General features: G+C 37.1%; 2 protein-coding genes across 2 annotated transcripts in view; one reads left to right on the top strand and one right to left on the bottom strand.

The window, feature by feature from the left end:
- The window catches only part of chm (CHM Rab escort protein), a 92,404-nt gene extending 91,927 nt beyond the window's left edge, over positions 1 to 477 (bottom strand). The window contains exon 1 of the mRNA XM_053648342.1: positions 405 to 477. Coding sequence (XP_053504317.1) covers positions 405 to 456 — 52 coding nt within the window. The 5' untranslated portion in view covers positions 457 to 477. The remainder of the gene's footprint in view (positions 1 to 404) is intronic.
- Positions 478 to 1,870: 1,393 nt separating this feature from the next.
- Positions 1,871 to 23,510, top strand: wdr55 (WD repeat domain 55). Its single transcript, XM_053648349.1, has 8 exons — positions 1,871 to 3,409; positions 16,046 to 16,185; positions 16,646 to 16,746; positions 16,849 to 16,936; positions 17,599 to 17,778; positions 18,936 to 19,035; positions 19,289 to 19,458; positions 22,758 to 23,510. Exons 1-8 carry the CDS (start codon positions 3,338 to 3,340, stop codon positions 23,098 to 23,100), a joined length of 1,194 nt encoding a protein of 397 aa, XP_053504324.1. The 5' UTR covers positions 1,871 to 3,337; the 3' UTR covers positions 23,101 to 23,510.
- The last annotated feature ends 734 nt before the right edge of the window (positions 23,511 to 24,244 follow it).

Below are 24,244 nucleotides of genomic sequence, written 5' to 3'. Positions count from 1 at the left end.
CACTACATTATGTACAGTGCAGAAAGGCCCAAACTAACTAGCAACCGTAGCCCACTTGACTACATATACTAAATTGTATTACTAGTCTATAAATCAATATGTTCGCGTTTTAAACTCACAGATTCCATCTAGATATAATCGCATATCACGCTGAAATGTTGGTTTTGTGGCGTCGTATCGTACAAAGGCGATGAATATGCTTTCCTGTGTCAACACCGCCTAGTCATTTGGTTCTCTAGAAATCATTAGCATTAGCTAGCAACCCAGTCTAAACACACTGATAGCGTAGCGTGGTTCCTGTTTGTGATTAAAGATCAAAACTCCCAACCTATTTCTATTAGAGCACACGTTATGTGTTTAAAAGTCACTACAATGATGTTTCTTTTCCTAACACTCTTTCCTACCTGTCCCAAGGATGATAACGTCAAATTCAGATGGGAGGTTGTCAGCAGCCATTTTGGATCTATAACCGTCACGTGACACAAGAGAGTGACGCGAGTAATTTCCAAGTACCCCAGAGTGCAGTCTGGACGATGGGAAGGGGCGACACGTCGGGGCGCCTTAACGGTTATGCGTTTATGATAAAGCTGAGCTTATTGGTGTAGAGAAGTGTGACGCTTTCACAGTTTGCAATACCGAAGTAGACAACAGACGAATAAACGTGTGTATAAATTTTGCGTTTCTTGACTTCATTTTTGCGTTTCCACAACTTTCCATGGAAGTAGAAATACAGAGTGGTGGATTACCACAAACAGAGTAGAAATAAAATGGTCTACTTTACAATTACTCCATTAACAGCTGTATTACGTACTACCTCCCCTACTGAAAAAAACAGCTAAAGCCAGCCTAGGCTGGTTGAGTGGTCTTTGCTGGTTTAAGTTGGTCTCCCAGCCTGGCCAAGTTGGTCAAGCAGGTCTCCCAACCTGGCAAAGCTGGTGTTCAGATGTTTTAGATGGTGGGTGGGTCGGTCAGCTGGTCTCCCAGCCTGGCAAAGCTGGTATTCAGATGGTTTTAAATGGTGGGTCAGCTGATTTCCCAGTCAAGCTGGTGTTCATCTTACCTATTTACTAATTAGATTGTTTTATTAGTTCTATCTACTGATAAGGGTAATTACAAAGGTAGTCAGGTAGGCTGGGTAGCATAGCTTAAACAGTAGATCAGTATGTTGGCTTTCTCAAGCCAACATATTAACAACATAGACGGCTCCCTAAATGTACTGACAAATTTGGATATTTGTCTGCTACTTTGTAATGCTGTCCTTTTGTATATTTTGAGTGACGAGAGTAATACAGTAATAGTAAACTAATAGATTCATGATTTATTAGGCTAGAGATTTATTATCGAATGCCGAATTCAGAAAGGTTCACTTGAGTACATTGGACATGCAATAATATAAAATAATAATTATAGATTTAATTAATTAATTAATTAATAGTCCGGGCCTGGTTGGTTGAATTTCAAACGAACCAATTAAACTGATGGCGTGCTCTGACGTAGATCAGCGATGATTGACAGGACGGGGCACTTCAGGGCCCAATCAGATTTCAGCTGGTCCAGGCCAGTGCCCTGCTGGAGGAAATGTCAATTCTCTAAATTGACCTAAAAATAAACTTTAGAGAATGTTCTGTATAGATTCTCTTTAGGTTGTCACACAACTTTAGTGGGTTAGTTGGGAAGATTAGCTTTTGCTTACCAAAAAAAAAAAAAAACCTAAAAAGTAGCTTTAGAGAACATCTGTATAGGTTAAGGTTGTCACACAAAAAAAAACCTGTCTTTTAAAAAAAAAATACTCTCTGCAACGTTCTGGAACGATTTTGGTTCCAAAAATCGTTAAATCTCAGTAAGACAATGTGAAATTCCGTGTGTTTAGTTGGGGGTTTTTTTTTTTTCGCAGAGACATTTCTGGATGACATCTATGAGTAAATATTACTTTACATATAGAGCAGCGTTATATAAATTATTGCTTTGTGGTTTGACTCGAACTATGTCTATTGCATTTACTCTTCAATTACATATTCATTATGACACTTGATTACTTATGAGATTGAAATATATGGTTATATAAAAACTTTGATCATTTTGCAATCAAGTCTTCCTCGTAGCAAAATTTCGTCTCCTTGCGTCATTCAGGCCACCGTAGATTGAAGACCTTTAACCTGGAAGCTTATTATTTCAGCCTTCAAACAACATGGTGACTGGACGTCTGTAGAGCAGAGCTTAGGAACGGACTGTGACTGGGCAGGAGATGACGAGTCAGGAAGTGACGAGTCAGGAAGTGAGATGGGGTTTGAAGAAGATGGCGGGAGAGATAGGAGTGTATGGAACATAGTACGATCGAGAAAACGGAAAAAATGGAAAAGAGAATGTCTTACACTGAGGAAACAGATAGCGAGCAAAGTGTTAGCTTAGCAACAAAACAGGAAGAGGGACACAAGGTAATTATAAAATTATCTCAAGAAGAGACAAGGTTTGGTGAGTGGAATTCGGTTCAGCTAACAAAATCGATAGGCAAACTACTGGGTGAGGTCAAAAGTGCCAAAATATTGAGAAGTGGATCACTACTGATTAGTTGTAGAAATAAAGCCCAGCAAGGGAAAGCCATGCAACTGAATAAAATAGATGGTAAGAGAGTTCATTGTTCATTGATTGGATATAAAAAATGGGTTTGAGGAGTCATCTCAGGGATACCTACAGGTGTTACAGGGGAACAGATAAAAGACAATGTCTCGGGGGCAAAAGTACTAGAAGCAAAAGGTCTTAAAACAACTAGAAATGGGGAGAAATGCGACAGCTTGGCTGTGATGATTAAGTTTGACGAATCTAGACTGCCAAGTAAGGTGTACATAGGCTATATGAGCTATGAGATCAGACCATATATTCCTCCACCACTGAGATGATCAGACCATATATTCCTCCACCACTGAGATGCTTTAAATGCCAAAAGTATGGCCATGTAGCAGCAATATGTAAGGGCAAACAGAGATGTGGTAGGTGTGCAGGCGAACATGAGTACGGGAAGTGTGGAGAAGGAATAAAGCTCAAATGCTGCAGTTGTGGAGAAGAGCACAGCTCAGCTTACTGTGGCTGTGAAGCCAGCAAGAAGGCAGTGGAGGTGCAACGAGTGAAGACATTGTAAGGAATAACGTATGCGGAAGCAGTAAAGAAAGTGTCTGGTGAAAGGAAGGGCTACAAACCAGAAAATAAAGATAGACCTTGTGGGAACTGTGCAGTAGAGACAGCTAATCTACTGCCCACACTCCAGTCAAGTAGGTGGCGGTAATGCACCTTAAGTTGGTTTGTCAACCGCCATTAAAACAAAAAGAAGAAGAAGAAGAAAATGATGGCGACTGCAGAGCTGAAACACGAGATTTCACTAGAGGAAGAAATGCTCAGCGTTTTACAAGAAAATGTAAGTTTTTAGTCAGTTTAATTGATTCTTAACAACACTGTAATGTATGTAGACGCCCCATGCTGCTACCTAATTCTGAAGGCGTGCAATAAACGACTAGCAATATAGAATAAGGGTCATCACAAATGTGTGTGCTTGCACAACTGTACTAAATTTGGCATCATATTATGAAGTAATCTGCACCCTATGAAATGCACTAGGTGTCCACTGAAAATTGAGAGCAACCAACGGTGTATTGCTGTTGAATACCGCGGGCTCTTTTTGGCTAAACGCGTCTATTATCCTCAGGGAACCTATCATCGCTATTTCTCGCTGCTATATATTACGCTTGTATTTATATTCATGACTTGTTTTATTTACAAGAATTATTTTGTGTTCATATAGACGGATGACAAATTAAAGGGGAAAACTGGAAAAAAGATGGAAAAGGGTTTTTTTTTTTAATCTTATGATTAAACATTTGTATTCTGATGGGAGTGACCTCTTCCTGCCTGCCCTATGCAGGGCTCACTGAATGGTTTGATGAGTTTGAAAAAGTATTTGTCCCCTCCCGATTTCCACTGTTTTTGTAGATTTGTCACGCTAAATGTTTTCCGCTTCTCATACAAAATTTAATATAAGACAAGGAGAACATGAGGAAATGAAAAACAGTTTTTAAATGATCATTTCTTTTATTGAAGGAAAAGGGTCCTGCAAGACACATGACCGATCGGAAAATGTAATTGCCCACTATACTTAACTGGTTGTGTTATTTTAGCATCAACAGCTGCAACTAAATGCTTCTAATAACTGGAGATCAGTCTTTCCCATCACTGTGGATGAATTTGGCCCACGCTTATTTGCAGAATTGCTTTAATTCAACCACATTGGAGAGTTTTTAAAGCATGTACTGCCCATTTAAGGTTCTGCCACAGCATCTCAATGAGGTTTAAGTCATGACTTTGACTAGCCCTTAATTTTGTTTATTTTGAGCCATTCATAGGTGGACTTGCTCTTTTACTAGAGGTTGATGTCTTACTGCATAAGCCAACTGCTACTGAGCTTCAGATTGTCATGGTTCTGTCCATTATGGCATGATGTTTTTTATTGTAGAATGCTGTATTGCCAGATCTGATGGGACTAATGTAGGGTTGCAACTAATGATTATTTTCATAATTGATAAATTGGCCGATTATTTTTTTATTAATTGGATGGGGCGGAGCAAGCTTTCAGTACCATTTTTTTCGTTTACTTAAAATCCACAAACTGAGTGTTACAAATATAAACTTCACACTAAAACTTTACACAACTGTTTGTCTGAAGACTGATATAAGACTAAAATAACCCAATACACACACACACAATCATAATATATATTATTAATTTAGGACCGTAGTTTAATTCAGTGCCATAAAAAAATGCATAAATAATTTTGTTTTAATTAGACATTACAGATCTTACTCTCGCTACACTCTGTATCACAGCGTCTACACTGCACGTGAGGAGCAACGCAGCTTTGTTACTAATAGATCACTTCCATTATAATAAAGAGCATAAGTTACACTGATACAGCATATAATGTCAATAAACTTAACTTAAAATAAACCTTTAAGCAACTCGTGACAGCATCACTGTCGTGCTGGTGCTACACAACTCCGCTTTATAAAGTTTATAAATCTTCTCTGCGGTGTTCAATATAAAATGCTCCACTGCTTTAGAGGACTTGGAGGTCGTACTTTTATTTAATTTTTTTTGACAATTTTTTTGACGATTTCACCTCCGTCTGATGGTCATTGAGAGAAAAGAATGTCATGATTCTGGGTATTAGGCTAAAACTAGTGCCGTCGCATTACATGCGTGTGATGTCATGTACCAAGCAGCATATACTTTCGGTTAGTAAAAAAAAAAACGCTAGTGTTCCATTTTAGATGATATTACCTTTCTAAAATCCACACACTAGATGGTAGTGCAGAGTGCATAGTGTAAGTGTACAATACTTAATTTGGGACACAACTATAGTATTTACTCTCCGAAGCATGTTTTTAGTACAGAAATAACGTAATGAGTAAATCTACCCCGTGCCGCACGCAGACCAACTAATCCATAATGAGATTCGTTGACCAAGATTTTCATAATCGATTATTATCGATTTTATCGATTAGTTGTTGCAGCTCTAGACTAATGTATTCTAAATGTTCCATGTTCGACTCATCAGTCCAGAGAACATTATCCCAAAAGACTTGGGATTCATCAAGTGTATCTTTTTGGGCAAATGTAAAGCAAGCTTTTATGCACCTCTCTTTTTAATGGTGGAAATATGAATGCATAACTAAGGCAAACAAGGCCTGAAGTTCCTTAGATGTTCTTCTTTCTTTTGTGACTTCCTGGATGAGTTGTTGTTGACCTCTTGGAGGAATTTTGGTAGGCCACTGGGAAGATTCAACACTGTTCCATGTTTTCTCTTTTCGTAGATAATGACTCTGTCTGGTGTGCTGGAGTCCCACAGCCTTAGAAATCACTTTGCAACCCTTTGCAGACTGATATACACTCACCGATCACTTTATTAAGAATACTATACTAATACTGTGTAGGGCCTCCCTTTGCACTCAAAGCAGTTTCAATTCTTCTTGTCATGGATTCCACAAAATGTTGGAAACATTCGTTTAAGTTTCTGTTCCATGTTGACATGTTTGCATCATGCAATTCCTGCAGATTTTTCAGGTGCACTTTCATGTTGTGAATCTCCCATTCATCCACATCCCAAAGGTGTTCTATTGGATTTAGAGCTGCAACAACTAATCGATAATAATCGATTATGAAAATTGACGAATCTGATTATCGATTAGTTAGTAAATGGGCACGGGTCCCATTTACTCATTACGTTTATTCGGGGCCCATTTACTCATTCTTCCGAAAACACGCTTCGGAGAGTAAATACTAAAGTTGTGTCCCAAATGTTGTACTCTACCGTCTAGTGTGTGAATTTTAGAAAGGTAATATCATCTCAAATGGAACACTTGCGGATTTTTTTACTAACCGGAAGTATAAGCCACTTCCTAGTCGATGGCGCATGACGTCATATGCACGCTAGCACACCCAGAGTCACCGACAATTCGAAAAAACTTTCTTCAGTTTACTGTTTATGTCGACGTTACATTTTATTCCCAACATGACCTCACCATCAGACGGAGCCGAAATTGTCAAGAGACTGAGGAAGAAAGTCCTCTAAGGCAGGGGATTTTATATTAAACACCGCGGAGATCAAACAGTGATGCACGAGCACAAACTTATGTTTATATCCTAAATACTCCACTGTGTAAGGGTTTTGGGGAAACTGGTGCAAGTTGCTTAAAAGGTTTAGTTTAATTTAAGTTTATTGTCAGTATATGCTGTATTTGCGCTTGCAGTGTAAATTCTGTCGTTTATTATAACGGGAGTGATATATTAGTAACAAGGCCACGTTGCTCCTCACGCACGGTGATACACAGTGGGAAAGCAAGTAAGATCTGTAATGTCTAATTAAAACACTGCTCAAAAGTAAACAGAAGTAAAACAATATGCCTAAAGACAGTGAGTAACAGAAATCATAAGGTGCAGTGATAGGGAGTTTTTATTATTAATTTAGGACTGTAGTTTAATTCAGTGCCTTTTGTGCATCCATAAAAAGTAATGCATAAGTTATATTATATAACATTTTGTTATATATATATATATATATATATATATATATATATATATATATATATATATATATGTGTGTGTGTGTGTGTATATATATGTGTGTGTGTGTATATGTTAGTTTAGCTTATATATGGATGCACAAAAAGCACTGAATTAAACTACAGTCCTAAATGAATCATTTCATTTAAATAAATAAGTTCTTTTCAGTCTTATATAATTGGACAAACGGTTGTAAAGTTTTAGTCTGAAGTTTCTATTTGTAACACTCAGTTTGTGGATTTTATTTTAAATATGCGAACAAAATGGTACTGAAAGTTTGCCCGCCATCCGATTAACCGGGGGAAAATAATCGGCCAACTAATCGATTATGAAAATAATCGTTAGTTGCAGCCCTAATTGGATTCAGATCCGGTGACTGGGAAGGCCATTTAAGAACAGTGAACTCACTGTCATGTTCATGCAACCAGTTTGAGATGACTTGCTTTGTGACATGGTGCATTTTCATGCTGGAAGTAGCCATTTGACGATGGGTAAATTGTGGACATGAAGAGATGCACATGGTCAGTAACAATACTCAAGTAGGCTGTGGCATTCAAGCAATGATTGATTGGTTTTAACGAGCCCAAAGTGTGCCATGAAAACATTCCCCACACCATTACACCACCTCCACCAGCCTGGAATGTTGACAGAAGGCAGGTTGGGTGCATGGATTCATGCTGTTGGCACCAATTTCTGACCCTACCAACTGTGCTCCACAGCTGAAATCGAGATTCAACTGTCCAGTTTTGGTGAACCTGTGCCCATGGCAGCCTCAACTGATCTTGGTTGACAGAAGTGGAACTCGATATGGTCTTCTGCTGTTGTAGCCCATCTGCCTCAAAGTTTGGCATGTTGCACATTCTGAGATGCTTTTCTGCTCACAACAATTGTACAGAGTGGTTATCTGAGTTACTGTAGCGTTTCTGTCAGCTCAAACCAGTCTGGACATTCTCTGTTGACCTCTCTCATGAACAAGACATTTCCATCCACAGAACTGCCACTCACTGGATGTTTTTCTTTATTGTACCATTCTGAGAAAACTCTAGAGACTATTGTGTGTGAAAATCCCAGGAGATCAACAGTTGTAGAAATATTCAGACCAACCCATCTAGCACCAAGTCACGCCACGGTCAAAATCAACTTCTCTTCTGGATTTTTTTCCCCCCTATGCTAAAAATGATTGTTGAGACCTTTTTAGCCTACTTACTTTGATGGAAAGGTTCTATTTAAGTGATGTTTAGATTCAGAAGGACTGCCAGTAATGAAGTCTGAGTGTGTAAGAAATTAAACGCTCATTTAAAAACTATCATTTGTGTTTGCTCAGGTTGTCTTTCCCTTATTTTACATTTTGTTTGAAGATCTGAAACAAGTGTGACAAATATGCAACAGTAGAAGAAACACAATAGGCAAATACTTTTTCATGATGTAAATAATGTTATGGCCTTCACATGCACCAGATCTAATCCCAGTTGAACACTTATGGGAGAATTTTGGACCAGCATGTTAGACAGCGCTGGGAATATCCACCATTTGAAGAATGGTGTTCATGCCGCCACTATTCTGGACACTTGTAGAATATTTTCCAATGAGGAATAAAGCTGTTCTGGTTGCTTGCAGTGGCCGAACTTTGACATATGCCTTGCACCACTCGTTCAGTTTCACTGTTGGTGAAAATTACTAAAATTCTAAAAAAATTCTTTATTTTCATAACTTGGTTATTATTACTCATTTTAGGTGTGTTGATGATTTGATCAATAGTTGATCGCATTTTCTACAGTAAAAGTTTTTTCTTCAGTGTTGTTTCCTATTTCCAAATGTATAAAGATGCTTATGTAGCATATATTAAATATGTACTATATAGATGATGTGTAAACCAGATTTCAGAAGACTAAAGGGTACGTAGGAGGTAGTGGATTGAAACAATAACAGTGACAGCACAACTGATAAGGTAAATATAAAATGATTTATATACAATTTAGAGTGAGAGAAATTAAACATGTACAATACATATATAATACCCTAGGGTGCACCCTCTAAGTTAAGCCTAAGATAAAATATATACATACATGGAATATAACAAAACTTAAATAAAATAAAATCACATCCAGGATTAAAATGTCTTTGCAATTACTTTTACTCTGAATGAAGGCACTCCTCTAGAGTATTTTCATTTGTAGTCCTTTGCAGAAAAACCAAAATAATATAAAATAAAAATACCATCCTTCAAGACACAGTGGTTCTGGTTGGGTGGCTCGCTATCAAACTGTTGAAAAATTGTTGTAAACTTCTTCCCATGGAATAAAAAAAAAACCTGATTGACCTGTATAAACAGTGTCAAAATAAAACAAAATGAAATCTATGTACAAAGCATATACATATTACACACCATGGTTTAAGTATTTTAAATTATAAATTACAGCCAGTATCCTTTTTATACAACTCAAACAAAATGGAGCAAAAGCTACGTGCATTGAAACACGTTAACAACTAACACTTGACACAACTGAATATAACTCACATTTATACAATGCAGTTTAACAATTTAATAACTCAGAAGTAATGTGACTCAAAACACTTTTGGAATTAAATTTGAATTGACATTATTTACATGGCTAAATGAAAGAGAAGAAAAAAAACAAGAAATGCAACATGCTGCGTCATAGCTGTATTCGCTTAGCATAGCACTCAGCACCTAATTAACTCTAAACTTAACTCACCAAGTTTCACGTTGGATAAAACTACAAACAGAAGTTCCTCAGCACTCCAACTGGCAGTAGTATTATTTTGACTTTTGCTTTCACTCTTTCAAACAGTTAATTATAATATATAATTATAATTTAGGCTTTTCCTATTTTTTTCTGTCTCCTTTTCTCTCCTCGCTTTGGCTGTGTGTGCCGTCTGCGCAGTAAAAAAAACTCTCCCGCTGTCACCTGTCAATCAAGGCAGGCTCTATGTGTAGAATGGTGTTAATTGGTCGAAATTATCTACATGAAACATTTTAACTGGTTCAAATAACGTATTTGAAAGTATAGTGGTTTACATCCTGATTTATTTTTAATGAATCTATATTATTTTAAGTTCGGTTTTAAAATATTTATTTGTATACATTTTCTAGTGGGTTACACTTATCAGATCTTTCCAAGCCTAACTCTGCATGATGAAGCGTACATTACATTTAGAGCTGCAACAACTAATCGATAAAATCGATAATAAACGGTTATGTGGTCAGTGAATCTCATTATCGATTATTTGGTCTGCGCATGGCTCATTGCATTACTTCTGTTCCAAAAACATGTATTGGAGAGTACAAGCCAAAGTTTTGTCCCAAATGATGTACTGTACACTTACACTGGACAGTAGATTACATGGTGCGTAGTGTATGTATTTCAGAAAGGTAGTATTGTCTCAAATGAAACAGTTTTTTTTACAAACCACAAGTACAAGCCTGATCTGATAAGCATCTTTATACATTTGGCAATAGGAAACAACACCTGAAATTTTTTTTTATAAGATTTATCAAAAAAAAATTAAAATCAGCAGATTAATTGATTACGAAAACAATCGATAGTTGCAGCCCTAATTATATTCATTTGCAAGGATGTACATAGATTACTCATTTTCACTTTTCAAACTTAATCATTCACTCATGATACAGTATGTACAGTCTGACATTAACAAAGTTACTGCTTTTTTTGGCTGGATTGTATGAAACTAAGTCTAGCACAGGACATGGTGGTACGTATATTATCTAACGCTCTGCCCCAGTAATCATCCTCAAGCTCCAGGCCCAATTCCTCTTCCCAAGCACTAATGGTTTTGATATTGTAAAAATCGTCTTGTGACCAGATCGTTGCATATATCCGTGAGATAATGCCACCCTTATGAGGATTCAGCTTGAACACCTCTTCCCATGCAGACTTTGTAGGTAAGGAGGGAAAACCAGCGAATAGGGAGGAGACACAATACCTAATTTGAAAGAAACGGAATAGGTGAGACGGAGGCAGACTGAATGACGAGGACAACTCAGAAAAATTATTAATGAAAAGATCCTCAAAGCATTTCAGACCCTTCTTTTCCCACAAAGAGAATGTGGAATCTGTAAAGGAGGGGGGAAAGAGGTGGTTATTACATATTGGTGCCATGGTTGAGGCTGTTTCAAAGATGATCAAATGTTTGCTTGTTCAAATATGTTAAAAAAGCCATCACTTTCCATGGGGTGTACTTATTTCTTCACATGAATGTATGTGTGTTAACTTGGAACCTTTTGTGGCAGACCACCCAATTTTTATGTGAGCAAAAATAATGGAACACTAAGAGTCTTAAAGTAAATTAAAGTAAATAAAACTTATTTGGTTGCATATCCCTTGCTTGCAATAACTGCATCAAGCTGGTGACTCACTGACACCACTGCTGCATGTTTCTTTTGTGTTGCTTTTCACATAGAGATGAATAGCTAACCGTCTAGATATGGATGACATTGTAACCCTTTTTTGCAAAAAGAAGTAGAAGTTGATGCTTTGATAGCTGTAAAATATAACTAAATTGCCAAAGTAGAGAACAGTAGAAGGTTAAACTATATACTAGGGGGTAAATTCAGTAGTTTTACAATTATACATAATGTCAGAGATAGTGATGTTATCTTACCTAGAATTATATGTTAAAATTAATTTTGTTGTTGCAAAAGATATATATATATATATATATATATATATATATATATATATATAATAAATATATAAAATAAATATATAAAATACCCAAATGAACATTAATTAAATTCTGAAGATTAAAGTAAGATTTCTTAACTTATTGAATGTTATTAATTCACATTGACTGAATTCTAAAAAGCCTCCTGTTAGGCTCACATTCACTCACCACAAACAAAAGCATTTCTGCTTCATCACTGAATATCAAACTGGTAATATATGTATATATATTCATATATGTGTGTATCAGTATTAAATAAATTTCACTTAGCATGTTAAATACTTTTTTCCTGTGTCATTCCACTTTATTACACACAACTTTATTTATGGACTTTAATATTGGGAATTCTTTATATTTGTGGATTTCTTGAGTTAATACTGATGTATGGTCAAAATTTCATGTGAAGAACCTCATTGGAAATATATTTACTGAAAAAAATGTTGACACGTTCAATACTTATTTCCCTTCATAATGAGTGCTAGGAATACTCTTTATGTTAGAATTAACATCACTGTCCTACATTTGTGGAGTTCATAAATATAAGTCATTTAGCAGACTCTTTTTCCAAAATGACTTGAGGAATATGGAAATTGTACATTTAATGAGTGTGTGGTGCTCGCTGGGAATTAAACCCATGTCGATGGTGTTGCTGACAGCATCCTCTAGCAGTTCCGTACCGGTTGAGCTAAAGGAAAACTTTCCCACTGTCCTTGTAGTTGTGCAGAAGTGAAAGGTAAAATAAAGCAAACGTCACATATAGCAGTTAGCCTACAGTTAGTCATTATGATACAAATATATTTCATTGGCACGCATGATGACTATAATATTAACCCGTATTTTTGGCAGTATGCAATAAGACATAAAACCAAAAGGAAACTTAAGGACAAATGTTACGACCCCGATCTAGGGTTGAGGTGTAACATAAAAAGTAATAACATAACTAATAATCATAATAATGAGGTTGACACATGTTTCGTTCAAATCTTTGATCTCTTTGCCAATTTAACAGTGACAAGAATGAAATAATCTCAAGACAAGCAAATCTCTTCAGGGCTGGGAAAGGCCAAAATAATAAACAAAACAGGTGCTATCTTGACCCGTATCAATTTAAATAACCCAACAACAGTAAAGGTACTTCAAAACAAAATACAGAGTCAAACCTAACTCCCTTACTGATTCAAAACAGAGTGACTCAAAATAAATGGCACTCAACCCCTACAGCTTTCGCGATACCAAGAAAATACCTATTTACAATCGGTTGTAATATATCCAAATAAGGCGTACACTAAGCCACAACATATAAGGCAAGACAGGAATGGGACAACACAATAGCATACCTAAACACAACGATAGGAACACTTCTTAAGAAAAATGCTTCATTTCAATTACTCACTTATTTCACTCGTACACAGTATAAACAATCAGTGAGTTCACTCAAGCACTAAGAAAACATTCGTTACTTAATCATCACCACACGAACACAGACACACCAAACATCCGCATTCCTCTCCTGACTGAACGTCCTTATTTCTTTTAAAAGATGCATAATGTGGCTGAACCTGCACCTGAGCATATTCCAGAGCCATATCTCCCTGCAGTTCTTACTTGGTTTCCCACTGAAGCTAAGCAGGGTTGAGTCTGCCTAACCCTAACCCAGTACCTGGATGGGAGACCTCCTGGGGAAAACTAAAGTTGCTGCTGAAAGTGGTATTAGTGAGGCCAGCAGGAGGTGCTCACCCTGTGGTCTGTGTGGGGTCTAATGCCCCATTATAGTGAGTATACTGTAAAAACAGCACCATCTTTCAGATGAAACATTAAACTGAGGTACTGACTCTCTGTGGTCAATAAAAATCCCAGGACACATCATAAAAGAGTAGGGGTATACCCCAATGTCCTGGTGAAATTCCCCCAATGGCCCTTCCCTGTCATGGCCCACTAATAATCCCAATCTCTGAATTGGCTACTTCACTCTCTCCTCTCCACTAATAGTTACCGTTCTGGCGCACAATGGCTGCCGTCGCATCATCCAGATGGATGCTACACACTAGTGGTTAGAGATATAACGGTATGTAATGGATTATCAGTATTATCACGGTATTGTTAAAATGTGCTGGAAATGTACAAAAGGTGCTGATACACATACTGAAACCATCTCAAGTTTTATATTTGACGCACTTGCCCACTGTGGCACCGTTTTGCTTATTTTATAGTAATAAAAATCATTTCGTTCAGTTAGAGAACATGGCGGAAGGCAGTGACAGTGCTCGGGAGAATTTCCAACCTGCTGGGTGTGTGTGGACAGGTTTTACCGCAAGTTGTACAAATCACGATAATCGCACCTGGTTTTAATGATAATTAAATGTGACATGGTAATACTAACCATCTGGGAATTTTAACGTGGTTTATCCAGAAACCGATAACCGTGTCATCCCTAGTGGTGGTTGAAGAGACCCCCCCCCCCCCATACTATGTAAAGCGCTTTGAGTGTCTAGAAAAGCGCTATATAAATGTAACTGTAACTAACTAACTGAGCATCCTCAGCTCAGCATAAAGAGGATGAGAAGGCTTGTCCATGATAGCTTTCAGCTTCCTTCTTATCCTCTTCAGTCACTGCCTCCACACTGTCCAGTTCCATCCCACACAAAGCTGGCCTTCCTCACCAGCTTGCTCAGTTTGTTGGCACCACAAGTCCCAATGCCACCTCACCAGCACACCATAGCCAAGAAGATAACAATAGCCACCACTAGGCTTCTGTGTACATGCCTAGTGTACATTTTAAAGGACCTGAGCCTCCTCAGAAAGAACATCCTGCTCTGTCCTTTCCCATAGAGGGCCTCAGTGTTGTTTGACCAGTCCAATTTGTTTTGACTTGCACCCCTAGGAACTTATAGGTGTCCACTTTCTCCACTCTCTTCCTCCTTACGGTGACAGGGGTGGGGGGCCACTTGCTGCGATGGAAGTCCATCACCAGCTCCTTGGTTTTCACAATGTTGAGCTGAAGGTGGTTGTTGTCACACCATCCTTTGAAGCGTTCAATAAGGTCTCTGTACTCCTCCTTATCATCTGTGATACACCCATCAATGGAGGAGTCATCCAAGAACTTCTGTTGATGGAACATTCCCAAATTGAAGCAGAAGCCAGAGGTGTATAGGAACCAGAACAGTGACTGTACAGTTCCCTGGGGTGCGCCTGTGTTGCTAGTCATCATGTCTGACAAGCAGCCTTGCAGCCTGACTGTTAAGTTCTTCGTCAGATACCAGTCACAGAACCAGAATTTGGACCCTGCACTGGCTGATTTCCTCTCGTCCCAGCTCGGGAAGAACTCACACAGACAACATCGTTCAGTGAAAACTTCTTATTTTAATGATACAGAAAACATAGTGTGTGTGTATATATACACAGAAATATTGATAAAGAATGATGAATATCAATTGGAACAAGTCTCACATAAAATCAAAATATCTATTATGTAGGTTCGAGTGATATAAGAACTAAGGACGTCTATTTTAACAGATAATAAGAGAAGAAGAAGAACCGAGAGAGTGAGGGTGAAAGGCGGGGTGATTAGGAATGCTCAAAACGATACATTCCACGAACAAAAAACAATGATGTCAGCTGGGTGAGGTGCTGTTTCACATGGCTGGTCGTGATTGTGATGACTGGGGATATGGGGAGGGGGTGGTGGTGGTGGTGGTAATGCTGTTTTCATAGGTGTATGAGTTGTAGTGATATCATGCTCTGTCTTTGTGTTGTCTGCTGATGAGAAGAGGCAGGCTGTGGCTGTCATACCCCGATCTGGTGGTGCTGCTGGGAGGCCTGTGGAGGAGGGGGTAGCCTAGGTGTGAAAGGGAACAGCCATCTTGAAGATGTGAATGGGTACATTTGAGGACATGACGGGAGGTTGTTTGGTGGTCGTGGCATTCTTTGTCTTGATTGTGGTGTCCTTTGTCTTGCACATTGTTAAACAGCTAGACTGGTAATCCAATTTACACAATAAATAGTACAAGCTACAATCTATTTTAGCGGTGCTGAAGTAATGAAATATAGTAATAAAAGTAAAAAAGTTTTAAAGAAAGAGTCAAAGTAGGTAAGGGAGAAAGAGCTGCTGTGCCCTGCTGCACACAGTATGCAGTATTAAAAACTGGCAGTGTGTCCTGCTTGTTTTCTTAATTATAATGAGTAAAAATATTTGCCTCATAATGTACTCATTGGTCTTCTGTCCCATGTTAGGAAGAAACATCCAAACCTCAAACACAGAAGATCCGAGAGACTCCGGAAGACATCAAGCAAGAGGCTATCATTAATTCGCTGGCATTCCATCCTAAAGAAGATATCCTTGCTGCTGGAGATGTTGATGGAGACATATATTTGTGTGTTTCTTTTAAATCAGACATGGTGATATCTGACTTGTGCTGTTTATGGAACATCTGAAGCCACTTGTTCTTAAAGTATTTAGCAAGTGCAGTTTAGCAGAAATGAAAGAGCACTAACTGCTTACTTTTTTTTTAACAGATGATTAGACTGATTACAGGGATTGTGTATTTTATAACACTAAAGCTTCCATGTTGAGCCCTTAACTAGAGGGTTTCCTTGAGGGAATGCTTCCAAGTAGGATTTCTTTACTAAGCTAAAACTGTTTAAAGAACCCTTACAGGCCTTTTTGGTTCTCTCTTTTTTCCGCCAAGATCGTAATGCATGTTAAAAACAGTACTGATACAGCCATGTACTAAACTATTATGTTAATAAAGTTACCCCTTTTTAATTAGAATTAAACTGCTGAAAATGTTTGAAAACTTTTAGTGACACTTAAATGCCCTTCCTACATTGCAGATACAGATACTCTTGCAATGAAGGGGAGAACAAAGAGGTGTGGTCATCTGGACATCACCTGAAGTCCTGTAGAAGTGTTGCCTTCTCAAGTGATGGAGAAAGTCTGTCTGTTTATTAAAAAAAAATAAAAAAATTCAGCTTTGTTTGTTGTATGCTATGCTGTACTGATGATTTGTTCCTATACATTCCTTTCTCTCTTCCAGAATTATTTAGTGTATCCAAAGACAAGGCTGTTCACATCATGGATGTTGTGGCTGGAAGACTTGTTAAGCGCATTCCTAAAGCTCACAGGTATTGCGTTATTTGCGGAGTCTGTAACCTTCCAAAAAATTCTTCTTCCTTAAAAAATCATGCAGATAAAATTGTAAACTTGGAGGCATGAAACTTAATCAACAAGTAGCATTCCCTTCCTGTACTCAGTCAAGAGAGATGAGCCTGATCAGCCTAATGGTGGTGCTACAGCACACAATTTTACATTTTAGCAGATATCTCAAGAACCATTGTCTTAGAAACAAAATTGTTCTACTGATTTGTTGTCACAGTATGAACCAAATTGCAATTTGGACCATTTAGCTCTGCCCATTTAGATCATTTTAAAATACAAGAAGAAAATTATAATCTATAATCAACTCTACTCTCTTCTCTTCTAAGTGTGTTCAGAAAATAATCCTTTCTCATATGCCCTAGTTTGTAATTGGCAAAATGCTCACATTGAATCAGAGAATATGCATATTACTTTATAATGTCACCTTGAGACTTCTAGCCACTTTTTGAGCATGCTAAAAAGGATGGCAAAACTGTATTTTGCACTATTTTACAGTAATGAATTAATGAATTTAGTAGTCATAGGCCTATAATTCAAGGCCTTCTAAAACAAACAAACAAAACAATTTAGGTGGTGGGGTCATAGGTTAAGCACTCATACTGTAAACTTACTTGATTTTTCTGTCTAGCAAGCCTATTAACGCCTTGCTGGTAGTTGATGAGAATGTGGTTGCCACTGGGGATGATGAGGGCACGTTGAAAGTGTGGGACATGAGAAAAAGCACTTCATTCATGTCCCTGAAACACCATGAGGACTACATCAGTGACATAGCTGCTGATCCAGCAAAGAGGACTTTACTTACGTCCAGGTACCGAGTTAATAGCAAAGAAACACACCTTAAAAATGGAATGGGCCTCATTTTATCAATCTTTTAATAAAGTTGTGTGCAAATGTTTACTGAAGCTAAATTGAAAATTTCTGCTGAATTTACAAAAGATTTGGAAGCACTGTTTTTCTTCATATTCACATGCATGATGATAAATGCCAATCACCCATAAATTACCAGACATATGTACAGCACAGCTGATTTGTATTTGGTGACACCCATAAAACTTCATAAATGATTAAGCTCACAGCACTAAAATGATGATTAAACAGCAAAATAGATTTTCTCAAAGGCAGAAGTAGAAGTTATGAGTCATGTCAATGCAAATAAACATGAATAAACTTGAAAAGGGCAAAATCTACTTCTCAACTGAATGAGTGGTCAAATTTAATCTTTCTTTAGTTTATATGAAACAGCTGTTTTTGACAAAAGGGTAATTAAATTGATGTATAATTGAAATGACTAAGCTGATTAAATTTACAATATAGCATAATCTGTATATAAAAGTGCAGTTAACCATGCAATTCATATGATTTGAAGTTGATCAATTTAGGTTCATATTAGTTAGTCGTCTTACTCGTAAACATTTGCACTAACTCAGGAGCATAAGTAGGATGCAAAAAGTTTTTCAGAATTTACAGGATTTTCATGGATGCCAAATTTCTTAAGAACAATTTACAAATAAATCCGATTATATCCATCCTGATAAATAAGGGCCCATCATTTGTATTTCTGGACTACTTTGTGCCAAAAAAGAGAAAGATCATGATGTAGAGAGCATGTTTTTAATCTATTAACAGTTATAATAAAAAAAAACCAACAAAGACATTTTATTTACAGAAAGTAGACATTTAGCGGGTTAGTTTTCACAGGCTCGTTATCACAAGTAACAAAAATGTGTATGTTAATATATGTTTAGTAAAGATGTTATCAGTCTTTCTGAATCTGATATAAACAGTCTCTTATAACTTATATTACCCTGTTCGCCTCTGAACAGATTCTGAATCCTCTCAGTTTTAATATTTGCCTAAATTATTTCTAAATATGTCTCTCCAGATGTCACAAAATGGTGTTATTCAAATCAGGTCTCTTTTATTTCTCTGTTGATTTTGCCTTATTTATTGGGTTGTTTTCTTTAGTGGTGATGGAACTATGGGAGTGATCAATTTAAAGAGGAGAAGATTTGAACTGCTCTCTGAAATCCAGGATGGAGATCTCACTTCTATGTCCATTATGAAGGTACACACACACGCACCTCTTAATTAATTTTTCCAGTTAGAGTCTATATATATATATATATATATATATATATATATATACGCATATATATATATATATATATATATATATACGCATATATGTTGGCTGTAGCTCATGAAAAAGCAACATAAACATCTAACATCTAAACATAAGCATAATGCTAGTAGGATCATGTTTAAGAAGAAACAAACTTGATGGCTTCATCTGTCTAATTTATTTTCATGAATCACAGCATGGCCGTAAAGTGGTGTGTGGCTCCAGCGAAGGGATGCTCTACGTTTTCAACTGGAATGGATTCGGAGCAACTAGTGATCGATTTGCCCTCCAGGCAGAGTCTGTGGACTGCATTGTACCAATTACAGACAGCATATTGTGTACTGCCTCTATGGATGGAGTCATCAGGTAAGGGGTCATGCAGAGGGACAAAATACTGCAGTATACAAAACCGAAGCAAATAAATAGCATGTAAACTGCTGACTTCCTAGAAATCACAATAATGTATTTCTTTTACTATTTTCTTCCCAGTTTATGGTCCTGTTTTCTGAGATGGGAAGCCAAAGTTACTAAACTTCTTTATTACTATTTCATAGCTCAGATAGATTCCTCTTCTCCTTTCTAAGCTATTTTGGCCAAGTTTGATGTCCCCCAATTTTTAAAACTATATTTAATGAACTAGTCTATCATTATGTTAATTTTTATGTTGCACTAGGTTTTTGGTTTTTCACAAAAAATAGCAAGCTACAAACTAATGACAATTAAACTGTATAAAACATTTAAGCCACATAATAAATGTCATCACCTAATAGATGTCAAGCTTAATAGTGAAGCTCCAAGGCATGTTAAAAAAACAAAACAACAAAAAACATCAACACTTTCACAGCACAGCTTTAGAGCACTGTGTGTGGCTACTCTGGAAATTTACATTTATAAGGTCATTCAAGGGAATAGTAGTTTGTGTTAGTTACAGTGATTAATGATGGAGATACTTTGTAGTAACCAACAAAGGGCATTCTTAAGTTTGAGAATTTTTAACTCGTATTAACAAATGGTTGTCGGTTTATAAGAATTTTTCAACTAATAATTTGTAACAGTTTAGCTTTGCCTAAACCACTTAACTCATCCTCAGCTGTTACTTGTTGAGTGTGGGTACTTTTGTATTCTTTTTATTTGAATACATTTTAAAAGTTTATTTTAAACATTTTAAAATGTGCAATTTGTCATAAAATAAGTCATGACCATAAATATTTAAACATTGACCGTTTTTATTTTAGCTGTTTACCAAAGTGTATCGAAGTTGAAATTAAATAATGATTGAGCATTAAGTGCATTCATCTTAAAATTTGACAGTATTTACATCCAAACTGGGTAAACCGTATAGGAATTACAGCACTCTTTATCGCCACCCCCCCCCCCCCCTTTTTTAAGAACCAAAATAATCAGACAAACTAACAATTATAAATGTATAAGATTTGCCTAGTATCTGAAGGATATTTGATTTACATCAATTTAGGTGATTCTATTGATAGCTGTATAAATAATTTATGACAAGAAATAAACAGGTAAAGCAAAAAGCTTAATAATAATAAATAAAAAGTTATGCATCAATATAATACAAAATACAAGGCAATTGAAAATGTATAGAAATATAGTGAAAGTAATTGATAGATGATTGGATAATGAGTGGAAATAAGCTTAATGGCAGACATACACAGGCACCTGTTTGTATCTTATTATGTGAAATGGGCAAGAGTGGATCTACTTAATGTACTAATTCTAGCTAACTATGGTTTAAAAGGTAGGTGGAGAAGCTTTATAGCTATGTCTGATGGTGTCTTTGGCTCTGAACTGTAAAGTGACATCAGCAAAGTCAGTTGGGGCATCAAAAGAGAGTGCAGAGAAACAGTGTGGCACAGTTAAGTAGTAATCATGCTGAACATCTAGATGTAGTATCACATCTGCATATCCAGGGATCACAGATAAAAGCTTTTGGCTCTGTGCACAGTTTTCAGTGGAACTTCTCCACTGAAAGTTGAGCCAGCATGTCCAGAGATCATAGACAATGCTTATTTGACTCATTGTGCATGATTGCTATCTTCACTGAAGGTTCAAAGTTCTCCTGTATCTGTCTTGCAATGGTGGAGACTGGTGGAGATTGAGGCAAATCAGCCAGAATTAAGATTTGAAAACAACTCTGAAGTTGATGACCAGTGAGCCAGGTGGATGGAAATCGAATGCCCAATTCACAGATGTTTGTGAGATTCCGGGTTTAAACTGAGGTATAATGAGGCACGTCAGTGTTCCTGACTCTCCTCATTCAGTAGTGCGATTGGTGGTTGTTCAATGGGATGTCCTGGGGTGGCCTGCACATTTGGGAACTTTTAGCATGTTTATAATAAAATGCCTAGATCATGAACCTGTTGTGCTATGCATTCACAGAACGTACTCCAAAGTTCCAAGAATTATTTTACAATGCATATAATACCAAACATGACCTCGTTGTTGAGTTCCATGTGCCTTTGAAAAATACAAGGGGATTACACATTCATGGAGCATGCAATTATCACACAAACAACACAATATATGAAAAAGGAGCACATGAATGTTCTGAACCATTTTCAAATTTGATGTTTGAAAGGAACGTGTTTTTGGTGATAACAGATGCAGTACTGTACAAAAGTTTTGGGCACCATTTTTTAGTACAAACTTTGTTATAGATTTTTTATTTTATTACTTCTACATTATCAAGTCAGTACAAAAAACATTTTAGATTCCCAAACATTAGGTATCTAGTACAAAATTAAATGTTACAGAAAAATGTTTGTATGTCATTAAAGAAAGCAGCATATTACATAAGAGACCACTTTTCAGACAAAAAACACAATGAAGGCTGCTGGGTTTTGCTGCAAAAATAAGAAGCAAGTGTGACAGTCAAAGTCTCTAGAAGAACTGTGGCTGGTTCAGCAAGATGCTCAATAAAACGTACCAGGTAATGTCCTTATAAAACTGCACAAATTGTACCAGAGACCACTATATTTATTTTTATTTTTTGTCACACCAAATATTGACTTTCTTTCAGTTACTATTGTTTACTGCTCTTTATGGTATTTAAAAAAAAAAAAAAGTAGAACCATTTGATTTCATTATTTTGAAGGTATCTTTGCTCTACAGCATTTCTTTGCAGGTGAAAAAACTTTGGCACAGTACTGTAACACCGGAGGTTTGGATAATTTTCTGTCCCATTGTCTTATCTTTATACCCCAATTTGGATGTCGATACCCTCAAAGTAAAACTGACAATCTGCTTTGAGCTTATATTCATCATTTAAAATACACTCCAATGTACTATGGTAGACATCTAAAATAACAACTTTGTCAGTGTCCAAATATTTATGGACCTTCACTTTACATGTCACTCTTAATGTCCTTAAATCTAATTTTGGTGCTTAAAAAGTCCTTGTTTTGTGATGAATGCTTGACAGAAAATTTATCTTCACATAGGATGAATACACAAAACTTACAAACCTACGAAAGAGTTATACCAGCATGCAGACATTGAAAAACAGTAGTTGCCATAATCAGAATGGTTAGCCTATGTACAATTTTTTCTTAGAAGAGTGTTAATTGTATGTTGCACATCTTGTCCACACTGTGCTTTTTTTTTGCCTTCGATGTTTGGATTATAATACTTTACCTCTTTTACAGAGCCGTCAATATCTTGCCCAATCGGGTTGTTGGCAGTGTAGGGCAGCACATTGGTGAACCCATCGAGGAAATTGCTTGCTCGTGGGACAAACACTTTCTTGCCAGCTGTGCTCATGACCAGCTCATCAAGTTCTGGGACATTTCAGGACTCTCTGCCATGAGGGTCAGTGATTACCGACAGCAGAAGAAAAAAGATGGCCGTCTCAAAGCACTTAGCAATAAAGCATTTCACGGAGTAGGAGACTTTTTCTCTGGACTACTTGACATGAACGAGGCAAATGGAACAACAGAAGAGGCGGAGGACAGTGATGAAGAGGATGATGGGGACAGTGAAAGAAACTGAAAGGCATTTTATGTGTTAAAGTTGCTGTTAATTGCATTAGCCATGTATTTTTAAAAATCTGTATTATCTATCCCAAACTACTGTACCAGTTATTTGCACCAGGAAGAATCTAGCTGCAAAAAAAATCAAAGCACATTTCAGGGTGCATTATTCAGTATGTGCATACATTCAGTGGATATAATCATGTACGTTTACATTTGTCTTGTAGCTACACTCTACAAGGCCATTTTACAGGTGCACTGTACAGATATACAGTCACTGGCTGTAGCCTGTCTACTGTTTTGCATGTCCATAAGTGAGAAAAGGACCATCACGGATCATATATTATTATATGGTGGTGGACCGTCTTTGCTACAACAAAAACGCTGGTACTTTTAAACTGTGTGCACACTTCTTGCTCATTGTACTATATAAATATATATATATATATATAAATAATAATAAAATTTATATATATACAGTATGTGTGTGTGTGGGTATATAGATAGATAGGTATATAGAGATAGATACGTGTGTGTGTGTGTGTGTGTATGTATTAGGGATGTCACGAGAACCGATACTTTGGTATCAAGTCGGTACAAAAATTCTTAAAACCTGATGGTACTTGTTTTTCTGCAGTAGCGTAGATAATGAAGATACCGAGGTTGCAATTCTTCCGGAACTGAAGGGGGCAGCAAATACGCGCAAGTGTTTTAGTCGGTCCACACGTGGTAAAGAAGAAGAAGAAGAAGAAGCAGAGTGCCTACAAGCACACGGGAAAAACTACAGAAGATGGTGATGAGTTTAGCTCCGCCCTGACTCGTTGAGAGGAAAGGTAGCATTGGTTGCCGGTCTGCAGCCGATGCTATCGTTCATTTCAAACAAAGCGAGGAAACGCCTCCTATATTATGTTTGTTTGAGGCAGTTGGCATTGTGGCTGTGAAACCAGCTAACGTTATGCTCCATGTAATGTTTGCGTTAGCCAGTTATTTGTTAACGAAGCTAATGCATTGCAATGTTAAAAACTACCTCCTAATGGGCCACCATGCATAGCCATTCAGCCTGTGTCCTGTCAGCAAAATGTAGCCTAATGTCACTAATAATTATTGAAATGTTAATGCTTTTAATAAATCTTTTTGGCCTGCCACCATATCCGTGAATTTAA

Source organism: Ictalurus furcatus, chromosome 18 (genome assembly GCF_023375685.1).
Source record: "Ictalurus furcatus strain D&B chromosome 18, Billie_1.0, whole genome shotgun sequence".
NCBI lineage: Eukaryota > Metazoa > Chordata > Actinopteri > Siluriformes > Ictaluridae > Ictalurus > Ictalurus furcatus.
The sequence above is the reverse complement of the archived record's forward strand: the minus strand, read 5'-3'. Positions and strand labels throughout refer to the sequence as shown.

Excerpts from the sequence above, each read along its gene's own strand:
- wdr55 (XM_053648349.1), top strand. The coding sequence starts at position 3,338 with ATGATGGCGACTGCAGAGCTGAAACACGAGATTTCACTAGAGGAAGAA. Across the intron at positions 16,186-16,645 it reads GTTGATGGAGACATATATTT|ATACAGATACTCTTGCAATG; the intron begins GTGTGTTTCTTT and ends CCTACATTGCAG. Across the intron at positions 16,937-17,598 it reads CGCATTCCTAAAGCTCACAG|CAAGCCTATTAACGCCTTGC; the intron begins GTATTGCGTTAT and ends TTTTCTGTCTAG.